The sequence below is a fragment of the Equus caballus genome, chromosome 14, assembly GCF_041296265.1.
Source record: "Equus caballus isolate H_3958 breed thoroughbred chromosome 14, TB-T2T, whole genome shotgun sequence".
Classification (NCBI taxonomy): domain Eukaryota; kingdom Metazoa; phylum Chordata; class Mammalia; order Perissodactyla; family Equidae; genus Equus; species Equus caballus.
Window position 1 is genome coordinate 26,350,834 of NC_091697.1, and position 21,816 is coordinate 26,372,649.

Sequence of the window (21,816 nt, forward strand, 5' to 3'; positions counted from 1 at the left end):
GAACTGGAAGTAATCTTGATGTCCAACAATTGAGAGATAGTTGAGTACACTGTAGTCTATCTACCTTCAACCACTATGCAGGCAATATAAACAATGTCACGAAGACTTTGTATGAATAAGGGAAAATGATTATAATGTAATAATAAATTAAAAAATAGAAGAGCACAAAACTTTATGCAATCATGGTAGATTGCAAAAATGGCCACAGTATTTTGTAGATCCTTCATCAAGAGATGACCTTTCCTTACCCCTTGAATCTGGGCTGGCCTCTGGTCAGCTTGGACTGATGGAATATGGTGTCAATGACATGGTACAAGTGCCACACCTGGGCCTTGAGAGGATTTGCAGCTTCCGCTTCTCCTACGGCTCTTGGAACCAGCACCATGAGAACAGACTCACCTAGTCTGCTGAGAAATATATCGTACAGTCACCCCTGTGACCCCAGCTGATGGCCAGCCAAGCATAGGACATGCATGAGTCTTCCAGGGCTAACTGACTTCAGGAAATGAGTGAGCTCAGCTGAGATCAGCCAAGTCCAGATCAGACAGAAAGACCACCTGGCAGAATCACGAGCCATTGTTGTTGCTAGATTTGGGGGTGGTTTGTTACACAGCAATGGAGAACTTGTATACCAGTCTATGATGGTAATTACGTACAGAAAAACCATTTATAATGGGGGAAAAAAAACCCTGGAAGAAAAGATTCCAAAATGCGAATAGTGGGTATATTAAATAGTAGAGTTACAGAAGAATTTTTAAAAAATTATTTCAAATTTTTAAGATTATGCTTAAGCTATTTACAGTGAAAAATACACACACCTTTTAAAACCTGAAAGCAGGAGCTGAATTTTCCTCTGTGGAGGGTTCTAATTCCAACCTCCCTGGCGTGTTTGTATTTAGAGCTGGGACCCCATCATCAGTCTGCCTACACCAGACATAGGAGGAGACTTGAGCTGTGTCCTCCACTGTAGGGCCAGGACAGTGGGCTCCAGAGGGCTGTCCCCAGGCCCACTCGGACTCTCCCTCAGGGGCTCTGCAGTGGGAGCTTGGGAATGGTTCTCTGGTGTTTTCAGCAGCATACGCAGCTGCCCTCTCTGCATCCCTGTGGCACTCAGGGTCCATACAGTGCAGTCAGGCCCACACCCCGGGCAGCCTTTACTTGTTTCACTGAGCTGGCCGAGGAGGATGAGCCTGGCATTAGAGTGTGGAGGCCAGGACCCAAACTACAGCTCCGTTCTTCCTGGTTGCTGCATTCATTTCTTGGTGCCTACTATGCTTCCGGGCCTGCACTGGGCCTGGACATTCAGAGATGAACCAGCCACCGTCTCTGCCCTAAGACAGGACTTAGTCTTGTGGGTGAGACCGGCATGCTCAAAAGCCAAAGTTAGGGTAACCACACAACTTACTGTTTAAACTGGGGCATTTGGGGAGTGAAAGGGTGACGGGAGTAAACAGGGGCTGTCCGGGGCTAACAGGGACCTGGGGTCACATTCCCCAGACTCCAGTCTCCCCACACGGAGTTGCAGTCAAGAAGTGCAGTCCAGCAAACAAAAGGAACTTAAACAAATTCAAAAGAAAATCGCTGCTTTCCTTTCAATGCATGAAAGTGGATAACATTCATAATTCACAGTTATGCTTCTCTGCTTTTCCTCTGCTCCTGAATTTCTCCTAACCAAAGCTGCTCCCAAACCCCTCACACGTCTAGCCGGAGAACATTTTCTAGGACAACAGGCCACGTGGATTTTCTCTCTTTCCGCCACCTCCTCCCTTGTCAGCTCTTGGCTCTCTGTTACCTCTCTGCCTCCTGCCTCTGCAAAGGCAGCCCCCCCACCCTCCAGAGGGACGTGGGGAGGGGGAGGAGGAAAGAGTCAAGGACAAAGGACTGTCTCTTTAGGAGTGGGGAAGGAACAGGGAGGCCCAGGTAGATAAATCTTGTTAATCTTATTCCTGGCACACACACAGACAAATGACATGTAGGTGCCAAGTTCAATGGCAGAACAGGCCCACAAGAATCCAGCTGACCCTTAAGAAATATTTAATGAATGCTCTGTGACTTTAGTCAAATTGCTTCACTCTTCTGAGCCTCAAATTCCTCTTCTGAAAAATAGGTAAATGAAAGAATGAATTTATGTGAGTGAGTGAGTGAGGAATAAATGAATGAATGATACATCCATGTATCCAATGATACAGCAGTCATGGTCTGCTGACCAACAAAGTTTGATGCTTCCACGCTTACCCACCCAACACAATGTGATATTCAGGCCGAGAACCATCTCCTCATCCAGGACTACATTTCCCAGGATCCCTTGCAGCTGGGTGGGACCATGTGACTAATCCTCAATAATGGAATGTGAGGATAGTTGTGCATGTTACTTCCAGGCCAAAGTGGTTAAGTTCGATCATCTATATTCTCTCTCTGCAACCACTCCTTCCCCACATCTACCACCTGGATGACTCTGGGGTGAGCTCAAGGCCACAAGAGAGTGGAGCCACAAGAGGCAAGCAGCCTGATTTCCCTAGCAACCGCCTAATGGAGAGCCGTCCAACCAGAAGCATACATCCTGGACTTCCCACGCGTAAGAAATGCATTGTTACTGGGGAAAGCCATTAAAATCTTGAGGTTGTTGCAGCAGTTAATCCATCCTGGCCGATTCACCTCCTTCTCAGTGTTGTTACTTAGATTAAATAAAGTGAGCGTGGTGGCTTGAGTGGTGGCCCTCCAAAAGATATGTCCATGTCCAAACCCCTGGGACCTGTGAACGTGGCCTTATTAGGAAAAAGGGTCTTTGCAGACGAAATTAGGTTAAGGATCTCAAGATCCTCCTGGATTACCTGGGTGAACCTAAATCCAATGATAACTGTCTTTATGAGACAGAAGAGTGGAAGACACAGGCAAAAGAGGAGAAGGCCATGTGAAGACAGAGCAGAAAGGGGCGGGATGCAGCCAAGCCGAGGAATGCCTGGGGCCACCAGACGCTGGAGGAGGCCAGGGAGGACCCTCTTCTAGAGACTTCATAGGAAACGTGGCCTGCTGACTCCTTGATTTCAGACTTCTGGCCTCTAGAACTGTGAGAGGATGAATTTCTGCTGCTTTAAGCTGCACAGATTGAGGTAGCTTGTTACGGCAGCCACAGGAAGCTCATGCAGTGCGGTCTGTAGGGGGCCTGCTCCGTGCCTGGCTTGAAGAAAATGCTCCGTCAATGTGAGTTAAAAAAACCCACCCTTGACCGCCTCTATGGTTTTCTCCTTGGGGACAGGGTCTTCTGGGAGATGGTGTCCCCTGAGAGCAGGACAGTCCAAATCAATCTTGTCGGCTCCCAGAGAAGGTTCTAGTGAAGCTCATGATGGTATTTGCACTGAGAATAAACATAGATCTTGAGCTTGTGGGAGCAATGTTCTTCTTTATGGAAGACAGACATACATTTTCATTAATTTGTAACAACGGGGATTAAAACGCCTCTCTCTGCAGCAGCGCTTTGTAAACGTGTGCAGGAAGCGGTTGCTGGGACGCCCTCCCTGCGGGCAGCCCAGGAACCAGCCTCAGGTGCAAGGGGCGGCTTCCCCCTGGAGTCCTGGCTCCGAGGGAGTCACTGGCTGAGGCTTGGCCAGGAGCTTCCAGAAGGCCGTTCTGAGTTCCTCCCCAGGCTGAGGAGAAGGTGTCAGGTAAGCCCTCCCAGGACCTGATTCAGAGAGGCCATGACACAGCAAACAGAAGTCACCCCGGGGCAGCAGAGTGGCAAAGGAGTGGGAACACTGCAGCCTCAAAGCCCCTGTCGTGCAGGGAGGTGGAAGCGGGTGGGCCAGGGAAGCTCATTCAGCCCTTGGACCCCGTCCTGATCACTCCAGGGCATCACAGAGCAGCCGATGCAGATTGGGGCCCTGCATCTTGCCAGAGAAAAAGGAGAATCAAAAAGTCCTTAGCAGGGACTTCTCATTCGCTCCTGTTCACACACAGGAGACATGCAATGGACATGCGCCGAATGGCCGGCGAAGGAAGGGATGGATGGAAACCAAGCGCTCGCTATGTGCAGGCACTGGGCGACTTGCTTTCATTGGCTTTCTTCCTTTAAATCTTTAAAAAAGGAAATTTGGGACAAATAAGATGTTTTGCTTCCAATAAGCATATGAAGAACTGTTCAATCTTTGCTGGTAATATAGGCAAAGCAAATTAAAACTGGGACTAAAGATTTTTCACCTAGCCATAGTCAACTATTTCTAAATTTAACAGAGTTAAGTATTGGTGAAGATGTGTGGAATCAACTATCTTATGTACTGGCTGTGTACATATATTTACCGATTGGTATAAATGTTCTGGAAAAAAGTGTACAATAAGAATCAAAATCTTAAAAACTTAGAAACCCTATGCTCTAGAGTTTTTGCTTGAAGCTCTGGTCTTTATTCTAAGGGAATAGTCAGAAATGGGGTAAAATTGCCTGTGAAGAGTACTGAATGCAGCACTGTTTATGTCACCTGAGTTTCCTCAGCTGGAGGCTACAAATGAGCAACATTTATTTTGTTATACGAACGTTTGGGCTCAGAGGCCCCCTCTGTGCAGCTTTAAGATCCCACCGATACTTCTGGGGGTTTGCAGGGAGCCCCCCGTACACTCAAGCACTCTTTGCTGTGACCTACTTGTTGGTTCTCCTGCCCAAAAACCACCTAAGGGAGATGGACTCACGTCTTCCTGTGCGCCCCTCTAGACCTGCTGCCCGCTCTTCTCCAGACTGTTCTCGGGCCTGGAGGCTGACCACACGGACTACAGCAACAGCGTCCCTCCACCAGGTGGATTCAGCCATTGGGGGTCAGGAGATCAGAAGAGGGTCCCCGGACAGTGAGGTCAGCTCTCCATTCTCCAGCTCCCCGGCTGAAGGTCTCCGGCTGGAGGCACCCCCTCTCAAGGAGACTCTCTTTCTCATGGGGGACACAGCTCCCTTTCCTCTCCCACAGCCCAACATTGCTAGCTCCCGGGGTACTACTCTATTCCCTGTTCTTTCCTACTCCCGGTCCACGGCTTTGTCAATAGTTTCTAAAACTTCCTCGATTTTCCCAATTTGAGTGTGCCCTCTGAAGTGGTGTGCTGGACAACCAGCTCTCCAAAAAGCAAAAGCCCTGATTTGCAGTGTTTGTAGGTTTCCGTGGTATAAATACTCCCATTGTGGCCGATTTCCAGCTCCCAGTGGTTTAACGACGGGCTGGCCAAGGCTCTCACAGAGCTGGTGGGAGCAGCTCCAGCTCACCGTGGCCCTGCCTTTCCTGCAGGACCTTCACTGGTGCGGCAGAGTCGGGCCACTGCCTCTGCTGCAGCTGCCCTAAAGGCAGATGCGGACTCCCCTTCTTGGGGACCACTGCGTGGCTGTGAGCCCTCCCTTCTCATCACCCCAGAGTCTGAGTCCCTCAGACTACGGTGTGAAAAGAGCTCCATGAGCTGACATCTACATCTCCCCAGTGCCATCCCCCTCACCCCCTCAAGGCTCAAATCAGGCCCGGGCACGGCTAGGAAACTGACACCTGCTGCCATCTTCCACTTCTACAGTTCTCTCAGCTCTATCCCCAGGTTCTGGCCATCACTTGTGTCCTTATAGATCCGACCTCCCCCGTGCCTGTCAGTTCATGGAAAATAACATGTGGTGCGAGTGAGGGCGAGGATGGGAACGAAACAGGTCTGCTGACAGGCAGAGGGCGACTCTGAGTTCCATCAAACACAAGCAAACAAGCAGGCAGCGTTCCCAAATCTCCAACAACGGGGCTTCAATTAAAGATGTTATGGTTTACTCACACCGTGGAATACTGTACAACCTTTCTGAAAAATGTTTTATGGTATGAGAAAACGATTAACAATATTCTGTTATATTAAAAAGCAGGAGATTTTTTTCTAGTCAAATGCTACAACATCCATGAACCTTGAGGACGTTATGCTAAGTGAAATAAGTCAGTGATAAAAGGACAATTACTGTGTGGTTCCATCTATATGAGGTATCTGAAAGAGCCAGACTCACAGAAACAGAAGGTGGAATGGTGGTTTCCAGGGGCTGGGGGAGGGGAAACGGGGAGATGTCATTTAATGGGTATAAAGTCTCAGTTTTGCAAGATGAAAAAGTTCTAGAGATCTGTTGCACGACGATGTGACTGGAGTTCACTCTACTGAACTGTACACTTAAAAATGGTTAAGGTGGCAGAAATCATTCTAAAAAGCAAGTTTTTTTTAAAATAGCAAACAGCAAAACCCTAATATTCTCTGTTGATTCCTTTGGTGCTAGAGATGCGACAGTGAAGAGGAACAGCTCTCGCCCCGGATCTCAGGGAGCTGTTCTCCAGCGGGGAGACCTGTTGAGGGAGAGCGCACAGGAGTAAGTGTAAAATTACAGAGAGAGGAAGTGCTCTGAGCGTGTGGCATCAGAGCCCTGCCCTGGCCCAGGAGGCGAGGAGAGTGGCTGAGGGAACAGGAAGTGAGGCAGGGCCCCCAGGACTGAGTCCTGTGGAAGGGGAAGAGCTCACTAGCCCTGGGGACAGACGAGGCATGCCCTCTGGAAGGAGAGAACTGGAGCATCCTTTTCGGAGTGTCTGCAAGCACACGTGCCCCTCCCCTTACCAACAATTCCCTCCAAGTGGTGAGGTTATCGTTGTGCCCTGTCTTCCTCCTGCACGTCCCTGTCGTCCAACTTTTCCACGGTGAACTGGATGATTTTGCAGTAAGGAAAAGGCATGAAAACCCCAACTTAGCGCACAGATGGACAGCAGCACTCTTTATTTATTTATGCTCTTCATTGTTTCAAAGACGATTTCAAGCCACTTAGAGTTATGTTAACAATATAGCAGGCTAAAATACCTTGGCACTAAGTAAAAAAAAATGAAGAAAAGAGCCGGAAAAAGGCGCCAGATATCTCTTCACTCACAGCCAGCAACCTCGCTCTGTTCCTCGTCAGCTCTCATCTTGCTGTTTAACTCAAATATTGTCATTTAATTGTCCTGTTTTATACTTTGTCTTCTTAATTCTGTTAAAAAATCTTTCATTGTCATTTCCTCTGCCCTTTATTATTCTCTCTCCCTTAAAATATATCTTTTTGTTTCTTCCCTTGTGCCTTTTTGCAGTTTTACAAATCCATCCTGCCTTCCCCACAGGGAAGGGGCCACGTCTGATCCACCTCAGCACAGTGACATAGTCAGAGCCACCGCACAGTAGGTCCTCAAATGTCTGTGAATGAATGGCTTAGCCAGGACCGAGGGTGACTCACACCAGCTTCCAACCACACACAGGAGGTGACACACCCTCAGCACGGCTCAGGATATGGTTGCCAATTTGATTTATGGGACTTATTATCCAAAGCGGTGGCAGAGAATAGATATTGATTCAAAAGAGTTTAAATAAATAAGTGGATGCACAATCCAGAAAACACTATAGACCGAGGAAAGGGGGTTTGTAAGGCAGCTGAAGCAGATGTCATAAAGAAATGTTGGTCCTCTTGAAAATTGCCTAGGGCAGTCATGGAGGGACAGGATGGGCTATGGAGTCAGCAAGCACGGGTTGACATCCAGGCTCCATCACTTCACATGCCAGGGGAGTGACCTTGGGCAAATGACAGACATAAGAAGATCTCTTATGAGGATTGTGGAGAGGAATGTATGTGCGTATGTGTATGCATACGTGTGAGTATATACACAGGCGTATGTGCATTCATATATGTGTATGTGCACACGTAAATGCGTATGTCTGTGTAAATGCATGTATGCATGTGTGCATGCATATATGTATATATGCACGGTGTACGTATATGCATGCATATGTGCGTGTGCATATGCGGGTGTACATGTGTATGCATATGTGTGCATATGTGTATCTGTGTTTGCATGTATATGCATAAGTGTGTATGTGTATGCATGTGTATATGTATATGTACCTGCACATGCATATGGCTCATGTCCTGGCACACAGTAGATGCTTGATAAAGGAAAATGCCCTTCTCTATCACTGCCCTTCTAGTCCATTGGTACAGCAGTGAGCAACCTGATGTAAAAGTATGTAAAGCATTTCTAAAGCTTCCCACACAACACTTCATATGGTAATCTCAGGCTTTTTAATTCCCACTGATTCAATACTGCCACTATCACCAGCAACAAATACAGTTTCCATTTTAAATCACTTACAACGTGTTCCAGTTTCTATGGCCGCATAGCAAATTCCCCCAGAAGATAGTGGCATAAAACAGCCATATAATTTGCTCATGGATTTTGCAGATGGGGAATTTGGAGAGAGCACATAGTGGGTGCCTGGTGTCTGCTGCGTGATGTCTCAGGCCTCAGCTAGGGGCCTAAAGACCAGGGGCTGGAATCATCTGCAGGTGCCTTTGCTCACACGTCTGGTGGGAGATGCTGGTTGTGGGCTGAGAACTGAGCTGGGCTGTCAGCTGGAACACCCACATTTGGCCTCTTGGCTTCTTCACAGTATGGTGACTGGCTCCAAGGGCAGTGTCCTCAGAGAGGGTGCCCCGTGAAAGCTGTATCACTGATTATCACCTAGCCTTGGAGATCCCCCAGTGTCACTTCCACCACATTCTATCATCAAGGCAGTAACAAAGCTTTGCCCAGGTTGAAGGGGAGAGGACATAGACGCCTGTTCCCAACGGAGGAGTGTTGGTGTCACATAGAAAGAAGAGCACGTGGGATGGGAGGCAGGTTGGTGTGGCCATCTTTGGAAAATACACCCCGCCACACTATGCGTCAGGCAGCTGATGTGATCTCTTCTTCCTCACAAAACACCGAGGGTCTGGGTATAATCATCTCCATTCTAGAGATGGACAAACTGAGGCTCCGGGAGGCAAAGTGACTTGCCTTGGGCAATTTATTTAACCTCTCTGAAACTCGGTTACTCCCTCTGCAAGATGGGTAGAAAAATCTCTCCTGGAGCGGTTGACCGTGAGTCTGCGGGGCCTCTTCCTTGTGGGGTCGTTGGAAGTCTGAAGGAGGGAGGTGTTTTGTGATCACTAACACCTTGTGCTAAAGCAAAGCCCCAGTCTTTATCATCAGAGCATCATTATTCCCTGGTCCTCCATCTACAACCACCTGTCACACACAACCCCACCGCCAGCCGGGTTTTTATTCATGTACCTTCCAGAAAAGAGCTCGTCAAAGAGCTTGGTGGGGCTCACTTGGTGGAGCAGGAGAGCTCACAGGCCCCTTCCCTGCTCTTCCCATCTTCCAAGAGGAAGAGTACCTCAGGAAGAATGCTAGTGTTTGTTTATAAATTCCAAACGTGTGACTCTCAATAACTCATTTAGTCGATTATGAGCAAGTAGCCCCTTGGTCATACTTAATGGCCGGCTGTTGCACCGGGCATCTCGCCCCCAGGGGTGCAGGCGGAAGGACTGGCATTTTTGCATTAGCTCCTGGGCCCCAGCAGGACTCTCCTGGCTCCTGAATGGACCAAGGACCATCTTGGAAAATCACTCCTCTGGGGATTCATTCCAAGCCCTGTGTCCCCCATTGTCAACCCGCCTGCGTGCCCAAGGCTGTGACGATGCCCATTAAACAGACGATTTACTCCACTGTTAGTATGATTCGATTAGAAAAGAAGGGGGAACGGGACTGAGTGCAGGGGAGAGTGTCGAGGAGGCCTGGACAGCTGGCTGGCTGCCTCAATGCAGCGGGAGTTGGGGGGGCGTGGCACTCCAGCAGGCACGGCCCAGCTGCCCCCACCTCCCTGGGGACGGGGGCCCTCGGGGTGACTCCAGATCCTCGGATGGCAGGAGACTGTATAACGGAGGGGAGGTTTTATGTCTCAGAGCAGCACCGGGCTCAGCAGAGACAGTGGGGCTGCGCAACCTGGAAGGGCCAGCTTTGGATCCTGCTCCAGGCCTTGGAGCAGGGCAGCTGCGGACCAGTTACTTAAGGCCTCCGAGCCTCAGTTTCAGTTTCTGCATCTGCCCATCGGGTAAAAGAGAACGGTAGAGACAGGCTAACTGCCAGCATCATGCCTGATGCCCAGGAGAGGCCCAATAGATAGGGTTTGTTGTTGTTGCTGACTTTCAATCCTTACAACAACCACTTTGCAGACGAGGAAACAGAGGGAGATCTAGAAACATGTTTTTACTTGCAAATGCTGATGTTCACTCGCCTTATTAATGGGAACAAATCTCTGCTCATGAGCCCAAACCATACTTCGACAGTCTCTGGCTGGCTGGAAGCAGCCGTGGAGCTCTCACTGCTCCCACCTTCTGCTTGGTTGGTCTTAAAAGGTGGGTTCTCTTCCCCTGCCCCAAATCTCCACCGTCTCTAAGCCTCATCACTACCCGGAACAAAGTAAATTTGAAAAATGCCAATAGCACAGATGAGAAAACCAAGGCTCAGAGACGTGCTGTGACCTACCCAGAGTCACAGAGCATGGAAGTAAGGGCAGGAGAGGTTAGCCGCTCCAGTGGGGATGTGCCAGACTTCAGAGGCTGACAACCCCAACCTCTCAAGCTTCAACTCCTCCTCCCTCCCCCACATCAACAAAAGAAAAAGCATTTCACATTCCTGGCATCTCTGCCAGCCCAGAGAGACTGAGTGAAGAAGAAACGTTTCTAAATATTCCAGGATGGTCTTTCCCGGCTTCTCAGTTTTACTGTCGGTTGCTGTTTGAAGCCTGTTTCCCATGAGACTCTGGAAGATGCAGGTGCAGGGGCCCGGGCAGCAGCTGCCATCCTCTGTCCTCCGGGCTGGGTACCTGCTCCCCCGAGTTTTGTCCCCGGCTGTGTGCTCAGACTTGACCATGTTTGGGCATGGAGACTCGTCCCGGATGGAGACCAAAGGCCGCTTCCCTGGAGACTGGAGACGGGCGGGAGCCCAAGCTTCCTGCTGGAGCTCAGGCGGCCTCTTTTAGGGTGGGGACTGGGGGCCAGGCAAAAGGAAAGTGTCTGCCTGTGGAAGACTCGGGGGCACCCACTGGGGAGACCGTGAGTACTGAGCGGAGAGCACTGGCAAGTGGTTTCTCCAAAGACGGGCTGGAGGGGAGATCTTTGCGTGGGAGGCCATAGCGGGAACTCCCTTCCTCTAGAGGCTGCGTGTCAGGATTCTGGGCTCCAGGGGGGCAGATGTCAGTGTCGCTTGGGACTGGAGATCCTGGTCTCTGGGCCTGTGGTCTGGTGGCCAGCTGGGAGGGGGCCTCTGTGGCTGGGTCGTTCTAGGAACTCCCTGTCTGGCCCTCAGGTCCCAGCTTCCAGAGCAGCCAGAGGGCAGCATCCTGGACATCAGGACCAGTCCTGGCACTTGTCACCTGGCGGGGGCGGGGGAGGGGGTGGAATGGGACAAAAACAGGCTCAACAAGACCACTGGAAACTTCTGCTCCAAACTTTGAGGGATCCCTTTGTTAATAGTAATAGCTAATATTTATTGAGGGTTTGTGCTGGACCAGGCACTGCCGTAAACACATCATATCTAGTACATCACTTGATCTGTCTCAGAACTCTCTGCAGCAGGTACTATTATTCCCGTCTTACAGTCACGTGCTTGTTAAGTGACAAAGCCAGGATTTGATCCCATGTCTGATGACCTCAGAATCCTGCTCCACACACCCTCAAATCCTTAAACACTGTACTCTATGCCCTGCCCTTCTAAGCAAAAGGACGTCAACCCAAATACCAGGTCACACGGTATCTTCCAAAATCCTGCCTTCCTTCACCTTTCTTTGTCTTTTCTGAATCCACCACAGACCCCAAGTGACTTTTCTAAATGGGCTGATATGTCCCAAAAGTCCAGAGATATTTAGCAACTCTCAAAACTGGGAAGTCCTTCTTAGAGTCTAACTGAAATCTCTCCTGCTGTAGTTGCAGCTCATCTCTTCCTGTGTAGGCCTGGGGGGATACCAGCAGTTCCTACCCTTCCTCCTGTGTGAAGGCTCTCACTGCGGATGTTGAATCCCAACTTCTTGCCCAAATCTTTTGTTTAAATAGGACCCCTGGCGTGATCTTAGGGGGATTTATTATGACTCTACAACCCACTCACTTGGTGTAGACAACAACCTCACCAGAGCATTGCAGATGAGTGAGATCTGCCTAAGCTGCAGGTTACAGACTTCTCTGTGACCAGGGAGCGTCTCTTCTCCTTCCCTCCTGAGTTCCCAGACCTGGTGACACCGGGGCCCTGCCTGTTCCAGTCTCGGGAGTGCCGGGGCTGGGAGCAGAGAAGGCAGTGCCCCTGGGACGTGGGGCTGATTAGCCCAGGAGGTAGGAGATGCGCCAAGGGCGACGCCCCGAGTATGCCTGACTCTCCCGGGAGGAGCTGGTTTTGTTGTGGGTACTCAGCCTGCATCCTCCAAGGCGGGATTCCCTGTTGGCCCCAAGTGACTTGTGTTCCTTGTCCCTGGGGTGAGGCCAGCTGCCAGTGACCCTTGGACGGCCCTGAGGAGGCAGGCCACTGGGGCTTTTTGCCCATCTCCAGGTGGTCATGCTCCTTTGCCTGCGAATCTGTGGGTGAGCTTGGTCAGGGGCACCAGGTAAACCATGATGTGGGCTGCCCTGTTCCCGCAGATCAGAGGACAGAGGGAATAGGATGGAAAGGAAAGGAACAGAACGGCCTTCTCCGCCAAGGGAAGATGTTGCTCCCTTGTGGTGTTGTAATGTCTCAGTCAGAAGGTAAAGGAACCCCACTTCTCAGTGCCCCAAATGGGGGAGGAGAAGTTTCATCGAGTATTGAGCCTGTCAGTCATCTTGGAGGGAGTGACAGGATTGTGTCCTTGGTGCCTGACCCTGGACGGGGTGGACAGGGTGGGGCAAGGATCTCTATTGGCCACTTGAAACTGTTCAAAAGTTAGGAGAGAAGCCTGAGAAGAACACAGGCACCTTTTCTGGAAACCCCTTGGGACTAACGGCTCTCTCCTGGACATTCACTAGTTTATAAAGATAACGTGTATGTTACTTTGGGGACCTGGCAGGGAAAATAAAGCCCTCCCTGATAGCTGGCTAAAATTTCTTTAAAACAGGGTATCCTAGAGAAGGAGCCTCCTGGCCCTAGTGTCTTTGGTAGACATGGACTATGGTGACATTAAACAAACCGATAGAAACAACCACAGAGAAATTTACTAGAAGGCAATGGGGCAACTCACAGAAGGGGAGGGGAGACCCACACAAGGGACGGAGGCCCCGCAGCCCTGTGGCTCCGGGCGGCACACAGGGCTCAAGAGTCACGCTCGTAGAGGGCATCTGGGGCGCCAAGCAGGGGCCGCAGGGCTCTGCTTGCGCTGGGTGAGGCAGATCCCCGGGGATAAACTGAGGGGCTGCTGTTGGAAGAAGCAGGAGAGAGGAACTTGCCAGCTACTTCCCCCCATGCTGCTTTGATCTGGGGCGGCCGGGGTGGCCCAAGCCCCCACATCAGAGAGCAGTTGCTGAGGCCACTTGATGCCTCTGCCCTCACTTGAGAGGGAGACGGCCCTTACAGGACCCCAACTGTGGAGACCTCCTGCCACCCCAGTGCCTGTGGCTGCCTTCTGGAGGCCCCGCTGCCCCTCTCTGCACGCTGCCCCCGGCCCAGCCAGCCCTGCCGTGGGACTGTTCCGGCAGAACTGTGAAACGCTCCAAGTTTTTCTGAGACAAGTGTCCCGGGAGAAGGTGCAGGACGTCCCACCTCTGCGGCTTGCTGTCTTAGTTTATCTCGTGGCATTAATGCCCTATTGCTGCGGGAACAACTCACCACAAACTTGGGGGCCCCGAACAACAGAAATCGGCTCCCACACAGTTCTGGAAGCCAGAAGTCCAGAATCAGCGAGGCATTGGCAGGGCTGAAATGAGCGCCAGCCTGCGGACGATAATCCATTGATTCTTGCCTCCTCTGGCTTCTGGTGGCTGCCTGCACTCCCTGGCTTGTGGCCGCATCACTCCAGTCTCTGCCTCCCTGGTCATGTCACCTTCTCTTCCGTGTCTAGTCCCCGTTTGCCTCTCTCTTATAAGGACTCTTATGACTACATTTAGGGTCTATGTGGATAATCCAGGATAGTCTCCTCATCTCAAGATCCTTAACTTAAAGTCTTTGCCACATAGAGCAACTTTCACAGATTCCAGCGCTGAGAACATGGACCTGTTGGGGGCCATTGTTGAGCCTATCATACTCTGCACGATCTTGGGCAAGTCGCTTCATCTCTCTGAGCCACAGGGCCTTCACCTATGAGTGGGGAAGGTAATGCTCGCCTCCTGGAGCTGGTGGGAGGCTTCCGTGGGGTCAAAGACGCCTTCTGAGGCTCAAAGCTCCAGATAAAAACAGGTGATGTTAGTATTTGAGCACCCTGCCCTCTCCTCTGCCCTCCCTTCCATGGATTACCTGTCACCTGTGCCGATCTCACATGTTTGTCTCTGTGGCCCTAGAAATGACTGCTGTCCCCAGCGGACATGGGGAAGAAGCTGGTGATGGCCCAGAAGCGGGGAGAGACTCGAGCCCTCTGCCTGGGGGTGGCCATGGTGGTGTGTGCCGTCATCACCTACTACATCCTGGGCACCACCGTGCTGCCCCTCTACCAGAAAAGGTACCGGGCCCTCCCAGCCTGCCTCCATCCTCTAGCCTCTCTCTAAAGGGTCTGGTCTGTGGGAAACCTCAGCTCTCTTCCTACCCCGCCCCTTGACCCTCACACCAGGAAGGAAGGTCTGGACAGTCCTCATTCTGAGGGTCAAGGGTTCGCGTGCAGCGAGGGTCAGCTGGACCCGGCCCTGCTGGTCTGGGATTCTGGGACTCAGGGGCAACAGACATGGGAGGCCCTTATCACAAGAAACAGCAAAGGATCAGAGCAAATGCTCCCTCCAGTGCGAGCCTGATCCCAGGAGGAATCAGAGTCACGGGGTTTTGTAGCTCATCTGCACATCTGACTCCCCCTCTGAAACCTCCTGGTCAGGTGGGCTTCTAGCCCCCTGTCGAATATCTCAAGTGACGGAGAGCTCACTGCCTCACTGCACACACCATTTCACTTTTGGGCTTTTCTAATGAGTAGGAAGTGTCTGCATTGAGCCAAAATCTGCTCCCCTGGAGCTCTGCTCTGGAATCTCAGAGAATGTTCCATGCCCTTGCTCCCTGACATGTCAACCACTTGAGCTTTTAAAAGAAAAGCTGTGAAATTCCTGATCTCTGTTCTGTTTGGAACAAGCACACTCAGTTCCCTCAGCCTGTTCTTAGGATGAGTCTCAGACCCTTGCCTCTGGGCACGTTCCATCTGCTGACGGCCGCCTCCATATGGCAATGTGTCTCCCACCTGACAAATGGGGGATGGGTTACAATTGTTGGCTTCTGTGTTGAGGAGCCTTTTAGCCAATCCTGGGCCTGCTCCCTTCTTACTTTTCACAAGTCTGGAGCGATTCCAGGCTGGAATCTTACCCGAGTGAGGTACCGCTCAGACGGGCCATGTCCCTCCAACACATTATCTCCAGCTTAGCGCCGTCCCCATCAACTTCCCCACCCTGGCACAGATCAAGCCCCTCATCCATCTATTCTTTTTAGGGAAAAAGGCACAGATTCTGAAGCCACTTAGACCTGGCTTTAGGTCCTGCATGACCTCGGAAAAGCCACTTGACTTTTCTGAGCTTCTCTTCCACCCTCTGCAAGATGAAGATGATATGGATAAGGGGTCTCAGGCCTGGCTGCTCATCAGAATCACTGTGGGGAGCTTTTTAAAACAGACCAGGGCCTGGGCCTGACTCACCTTAGAAATTCTGACTCACTTGTTCTGGAGTGTGGCTTGGACACGGGAATCTTTTTAGAAGCTCCCCATTGTCTTGGGTGAGCAGCGTGTGAACAATTTACATAAATGATGTTCAAGAGGCCAACAAGCCTTGATATTCTGATTCTATGATTCCTCCCCAGGCCCAGGGACGCTGGGGTTGCACTCCTTTAGAGCTGGATGCTTATGGCAAGATAAGGGTACCAGCCCTGGGTCTCTCAAAGGGGTTCAAACTGGGTGCTCTGTGCCACAGCTTCTGAGACGTGTATGTGTGTGCGTGGTCTCCCCAGTGTGTGGACCCAGGAATCCACGTGCTACCTGATTGAGACCAACATCAGGGACCAGGAGGAGCTGGAGGGAAAGAAGGTGCCCCAGTACCCATGCCTGTGGGTCAATGTGTCAGCCGTGGGCCGGTGGGCTGTGCTGTACCACACAGAGGACACTCGGGACCAGAACCAGCAGGTACTGACTGGGGGCATGGGCACGCATCTCCTTAGCCCTGGCAGGTGTGTGGGACTGCAACTAACTGGCTCCCTATCCTCACTCTGGAGAGCAGAGGCTGAGAAAGGTGAGCCCACTTGACCAGGGTCCATAGCTGGCATGGGGTCCAGCCAGACTTAGCTCTTCCATGTTGGAGTCAGACAGACCTGGGTTTGAATCCCTGTTCTGCCGCTAACTGCTACGTGGCCTGGGGCAGGCCATGTAGCCCATCTAAGACTCAGTTTCCCCCTTTGGTGAAGTGCTATTGTGAAGTCAGAGACTGTATACCATGTGCCAATCTTGATGTCGGGTGGATAATGGGCGCTCAAAAAGCAGCAGTTGTTAGTGTCATTACTTCTTTCCATAAAGTGAGTCAGATGAGAGGCCAGACCCAGAGCTGACCCCACAGAGGGGAACCCTGTGACCTTCAAGAACCCAGGCACCCAGGCTGGAGCAACCTCTGGAGGCCAACGCTGGAGGATTTTCCCATCACTGCCTCCCAGCAGCCCCTCTCCAAGCCCACCATGGTTGCTCCTCCTATAGGAAATACTAGTTGGCCCGTATTCATTCACTCATCCACTCATTCATTTGATGGTCATTGAACACTTCCTGTGTCAGGCTTTGGACTCAAGAGGAGAGAGCTCATACATGACAAGTACCTGGTAGGGAGGATTGGTGCCCTAGAGAGGAACAGGGAAAGTTGTGGGGTTAAAGGAAGAAGTGACATTTTCCAGCCAACAGTGAGGTGAGGGTATCAGAAAGGCATTCGGGTCAGGCTTTAAAAATCAGGCAGGTACTGGGGACACAGAAACACGGAGGGGGCATCCGTATCGAGGGCAGGGGGCATAGAATAAGGCACAGCAGAGGGAAGGGCAGGGTAGTGACGTGGATTCGGAGAGCCGCTGCAGAAACTGAGAGGTGGTGGAGCGTGGTGGGGAAAGGCTGCAGAAAGGCACCAAGGTCTGTTCCCAGAAGACCTCCACACTCCCAAAGGGTGCGATTAAAATGCTTTTTTATGGTTGTCTTTTGGCTTTTTGTTTTTTGAGAGAAGCAAAACTTTAATGAAGAATGCTACAAGTTACGAATAATAGTTTCTATATTTTAAAAAAAGATTATGGAAAACACTTCACTGAAGTTCTTTTGCTAAAAACACAGTCTTTAGGGATGTCTGGGAGAGACAGCAACGTAAGAGTAAGAAAGGAGAAGGGATGTTGAATTCCAGTGCAAGACACTAACAGCACACGGCACACCTAGGGAGCAGGGGAAGCAAGCCCACAGACAATGGAGTGAGGCATCTCGATTCAATCAGGATTTTTCTTTTACGCTTTAAAAGTCCAGCATTAGGAAGGGAATTGGAGGAAGGGCTAAGCTTATCTACAATCACCATTTTACCAAAAAACATGTGGCTTCAACCACATGAGACGCAGAGGTTAATCCTGCCGATTCAACAAACATGGAGAGCAGAGGCTGGGGCTGTCAGTCTCTGATTCCACAGGTCTGGTCTCGTCAGAGGGCTCGTGGTGGACAAGTTCATTTGCATCTGCATCGGAAGGCCGGAGCTCTCCCTGGAACAAGTTCATTCTAAACAACGCTCAGTGCTCTCGGTGCTGGTTTTAACAGGGAGCGGAGTCATAACAGGCTCCTAACCGACTCCACCGTTTCCTAGGAGAGGGTTCAACTGATTACCAGGGATTTAAATTCAAGCAAGCCATAAAGAAGGGAAACACTAATGATATTCTGACGCTGTGCAAGCTCCACGCCTGTTGTCTCTGCCAAGAACTACTGAGCTAGGGAGTTAAAATGTGATCGGGAAGCTGGGGCTCCTTGACTCTGGCTGTGCATTAGAACCCCCGGGGACTTAACACAAGCAGGGTCCTATGCCAGACCACCCAAGGCAGGATCTCAGGGCTCTCCAGGAGACTCCAAGGCTGGGAATTACTGCAGCGGGCGGCTGGGAGTCTTTAAAGTGTTCGGGGTCCCGGAAGCATGATTGAGCGGTGCAGAGGCATGTGGGGTTCAGTCACTGGGCGGAGAGGCGGGGCCACTGCAAACCCCCGGGAGGGAGATGGGGCCTGCAGCAGAGACGGGTGCTGACAATCAGTAGTGGGTGGCCGAGCAGAAAGAAAGTCACAGGGTGGGCTCACTGACAGTGCAGGGGGGTCCTGGAGAAGTGGGTCTGGACGTGCAACGTGGCTCAGAGCTGTTCTGTCACCACTAACATGACTCTGCCCCACCATGTGGAGACAGAGCCTCCAAGCCCCCTGCAGTGACCACTGGTGTGAGGGGGATCGGAGCAGGCTGGCGGGCAGGCTGCCGCCCTGATCCTGAGGGTGCCAGCTTGGAGGAGCAAGAGGCCAGATCTTGCCCTGAAATGAGCTGTCCACAGCTTGTGAGATGTGCCTCTGCTGGGCCCTAGGAGGACAGTGCCGGCTGGTAACTGCCAGCTGTGCTATCTTCTCTCCCATCGCACCCTGGCATTGCCAGGAGCAGTGCTAAGGGCAGGCTGCGCTCTAGTGGGACAATGGAAGTGTCCTTTGTGTTTTTACCATGCACTGCACCTTCTACCTGCATTCAGCTCTGGGGTGCAGGGGAGCCCGTGCTCTGGCCAGCTGGGTGTCCTTTGGATTCACGTGTGAAAGGCCAGGCAAGGCTCTTCCCCACCACTACTCACAGGCAGGGGGGCTCCAGTCTGCTCTCAGGTTTTCCCATAAGCCTTAGTCTGAGGCGGTTCTAAGCCCCTTCCCATGGGCTGTGCTGGGGATGGTGATGCCACGGGGCTTGGGGGTGAGGTTCGGTCATTTCAGACCTTTCAGACACTCGGGGGTAGCTTGATCCAAAGCAGGGGAGAGAGGTGCAAACAGGCCCCAGGCTTGTGGGGTTGGCCCTGCAGAGTGAACTCTTGTCCAGTGTCTTGCCAAAAGGCCAGCCAAAAGGATCCAGAGTAACCCCAAGCTGGCAAAAGATACAGTGGGGCCCAGGATGGGCACAAGCCCCCACCTGAGAGCTGGTCCATGGGCCCCTCCTTAAGGACGGAAAGATGGAGCCGTTGTTGCAATTTTATAGCTAAGTCACAATATTATTATTATTAATAATAACAGCATCTCTCATTTATTGAGCACTTACTATGTTCTGGTTTCTGTGCTAAGTACTTCACACGCACCATCTCTTCTAATCGCCGTGATGATTCAACTAGGCAGTCACCATCACAAATCCATTCTCCAAGGCTCAGACAGTCTGTGGTGTGCCAACGTCACACAACTTGGAACTGGTGGTTGAACCCAGGCCTATCTGGCTCCATAGCCACCCACACCTTTGCTCAGTGGGTTAGTTTACCCAAGATCATAGTCAGAGGCATGGGAGAGACTTGGGTGAGGCCCTCAGCTCAGGATTCTGAATCCACCTGCTCCTGGGACCCTGTAGTGTCCAACAACTCTGAATGCCAGGTTCTTTAGGAGCCAGCTTCTCCCCAGCCTCAGCTGCTCCCCGGCTGGCTGGGGCCCTACTTCTGCATGCAGCTCGCCCACTTCTCACGCTGTCAGAACTCTGATGCAACCATCCTTTGCTCTGCTGTACTGAACCCTGACAGGGCAGGCAGCTTTGGGGGCAGGGCCTCATTCAAATCCACGGAGTAGCTGAGGCCTGGGGAGAAGCTGGCTCAACACGTTTATACATTTTAACCTTGGACATGATGCCCTAGGCTAGTGGTCTCAAACTTTCGTGCGTGAAGGAATCGCCTGATTGCTGGGCCCCACCCTCAGTGATTCAGAATGAATAGGAAGCTGTGCTTATGGTCAGCCCTCCAGGTAGTTTCTGCAGATGCTGTGGGGGGACTGCACTTGCAGAACATCTCCCAGGGGTTCACATAAACAACATTCAGACCTCCCGGCACAGAACAGAGATAAACCAGGGTCTCCAGCTTGTGCCTTCTCTGCGGCTCTTTCCAGCTGGACCTCATCTGACCAGGCCAGAAAGTTCCTAATAACAATGATCAGTGTCAGAATTAAATGTTTCCCGTGTTCTGCCTGCACAAAGCTCTTTTAAATGCATTCTCTCTTTCCTTTGAGCCCCAGTGTCAAATACCGGCTTGCCAACATCTTTTGTATGCCTCACACAGGGTTAGATCTCAAAGGGTTTTCAATTAGAACTTTTGCCAATATTTTTAAATTGCGAGTTCACATTAAAATGTGGTTTTCTGGCTTCTCTTGAAATGTCAGAGGTCTGGCTGCACCAGGTCCTCTGGATCGCACGGCGTCCACTGTTGAGAAGGAGCGATGACTGCTAGTCTGGAAGCGTCTGGCTCCCTCCGTTCCCCCACGCCCCACCGCTCCCTCGCAGTTCTCCCTGGCACCAAGACAAGGGTCAGTTGGCACCGGTCATCTATTCCCTCGCCCGCTTCGCTCTGGATGTTACCTGCAGGAGCCCTGTGGGTAACTGAGCAGTGATCTCTACCCTGAATCCTAACACAGAGCCTGGGTCACTCAGCCTGGGTCACTCATGGATCTCCTTAGACAGTTGAGTTTGAAGTCCTTCTTTAACAAATATCCTTTCAAAATCATATTGCTGTTAACCTATTTAAGCGATGACGATATCAAGGCTCAGAAAGGGCTGGCAATTTGCCTAAGGTTTTACAGCCAATGGGAGCAGAGTCAGGACACCAGCTGTGGCCCCTGCCTCCAGGTGTGCAGCGTGGACCCTGAGCAGCTCCAGGGCCACCATCCTACAAAAGACGCTGGGAAGGCACCCTCTAGAACCGTGCAGTGCACAGCCTGCCAAGCTTTAGACAGACTCCTGACTCCCACCCAGGGGCCTGACTCTACAGCAGGCCCTAGGAAACAGGGATTTCCAACCCCATGGGTGCTCTTGCCTCTCCCCCACAGTGCTCCTACATCCCAGGCAGCTTGGACAACTACCAGACGGCCCGGGCCGACGTGGAGAAGGTCAGAGCCAAGTTCCACGAGCACCGGGTTTTCTACTGCTTCTCGACAACTCGGGAGAACGAGAGCAGCGTCCTGTACCGGCGCCTCTACGGGCCACAGACCCTCCTCTTCTCCCTCTTCTGGCCGACGTTCCTGTTGACAGGGGGCCTCCTCGTCATCGCCATGGTGAAGGTCAACCAGTCTCTCTCCATCCTGGCAGCGCAGAAGTAGACCTGTCGATGCCATTTACCTTTCCTGGGCCGTCTTTTAAAATAACCACTTAGAGTTAAGCCCACAAAAAGCTACTTGACCTTCGCCCAACCACCTTATAAGTAATAGGTGCTTGCTACCCTGCTCTCTATCTCCTGCTCCCTTGTGACCTGGGATGGAGGACTGCCCCAGGGACAGAGGACTGCCCTTCTCCTGGCTAATCACCCCTCTCTCCATCCCGTTTCTGGGATCTGTAAGTAATAAATCTTGTGAGTCTGCTTCCTTTGTGTGGGTGTATTGAAACTACAATTCAATCAAAACGACCCCACGGGTTTCACTTCCCCATAGCGGGAGCTCGCATGCGGGGGGAGCCACCACCACCCCTATACCTCCCTCAGCATGTTCTTAATTCAGTCATCAGCTCGGCTTCTCAACACACTAGCGTATCCAGAGGCAGGGTCTCTGTTCTTCCCACACCACACCCTGTGGACATGCAAAGCTCTCCCAGGTTCCATCAGATCCCCACTGGGGCCAAGAGGAGAGC

General features: G+C 51.6%; 2 protein-coding genes across 4 annotated transcripts in view; one reads left to right on the forward strand and one right to left on the reverse strand.

Moving 5' to 3' along the window:
* KCNIP1 (potassium voltage-gated channel interacting protein 1) overlaps positions 1-21,816 on the reverse strand; it is a 344,269-nt gene that overhangs the window by 304,424 nt on the left and 18,029 nt on the right. The gene's annotated exons all lie outside the window — the stretch shown is intronic.
* On the forward strand, positions 3,510-21,551 carry KCNMB1 (potassium calcium-activated channel subfamily M regulatory beta subunit 1). Of its 3 annotated transcripts, XM_070233930.1 has the most exons (5): positions 3,510-3,662; positions 6,257-6,346; positions 14,327-14,484; positions 15,957-16,128; positions 21,024-21,551. In XM_070233930.1, the coding sequence occupies exons 3-5, from the start codon at positions 14,351-14,353 to the stop codon at positions 21,291-21,293; spliced, it is 576 nt and encodes a 191-aa protein (XP_070090031.1). In that variant the 5' UTR covers positions 3,510-3,662; positions 6,257-6,346; positions 14,327-14,350; the 3' UTR covers positions 21,294-21,551. The 3 variants fall into 3 exon arrangements, with proteins under 3 accessions (XP_070090031.1, XP_001503204.1, XP_014586014.1); XM_001503154.6 differs by lacking the exons at positions 3,510-3,662; positions 6,257-6,346 and adding an exon at positions 10,749-10,927; XM_014730528.3 differs by lacking the exons at positions 3,510-3,662; positions 6,257-6,346 and adding an exon at positions 10,779-10,951.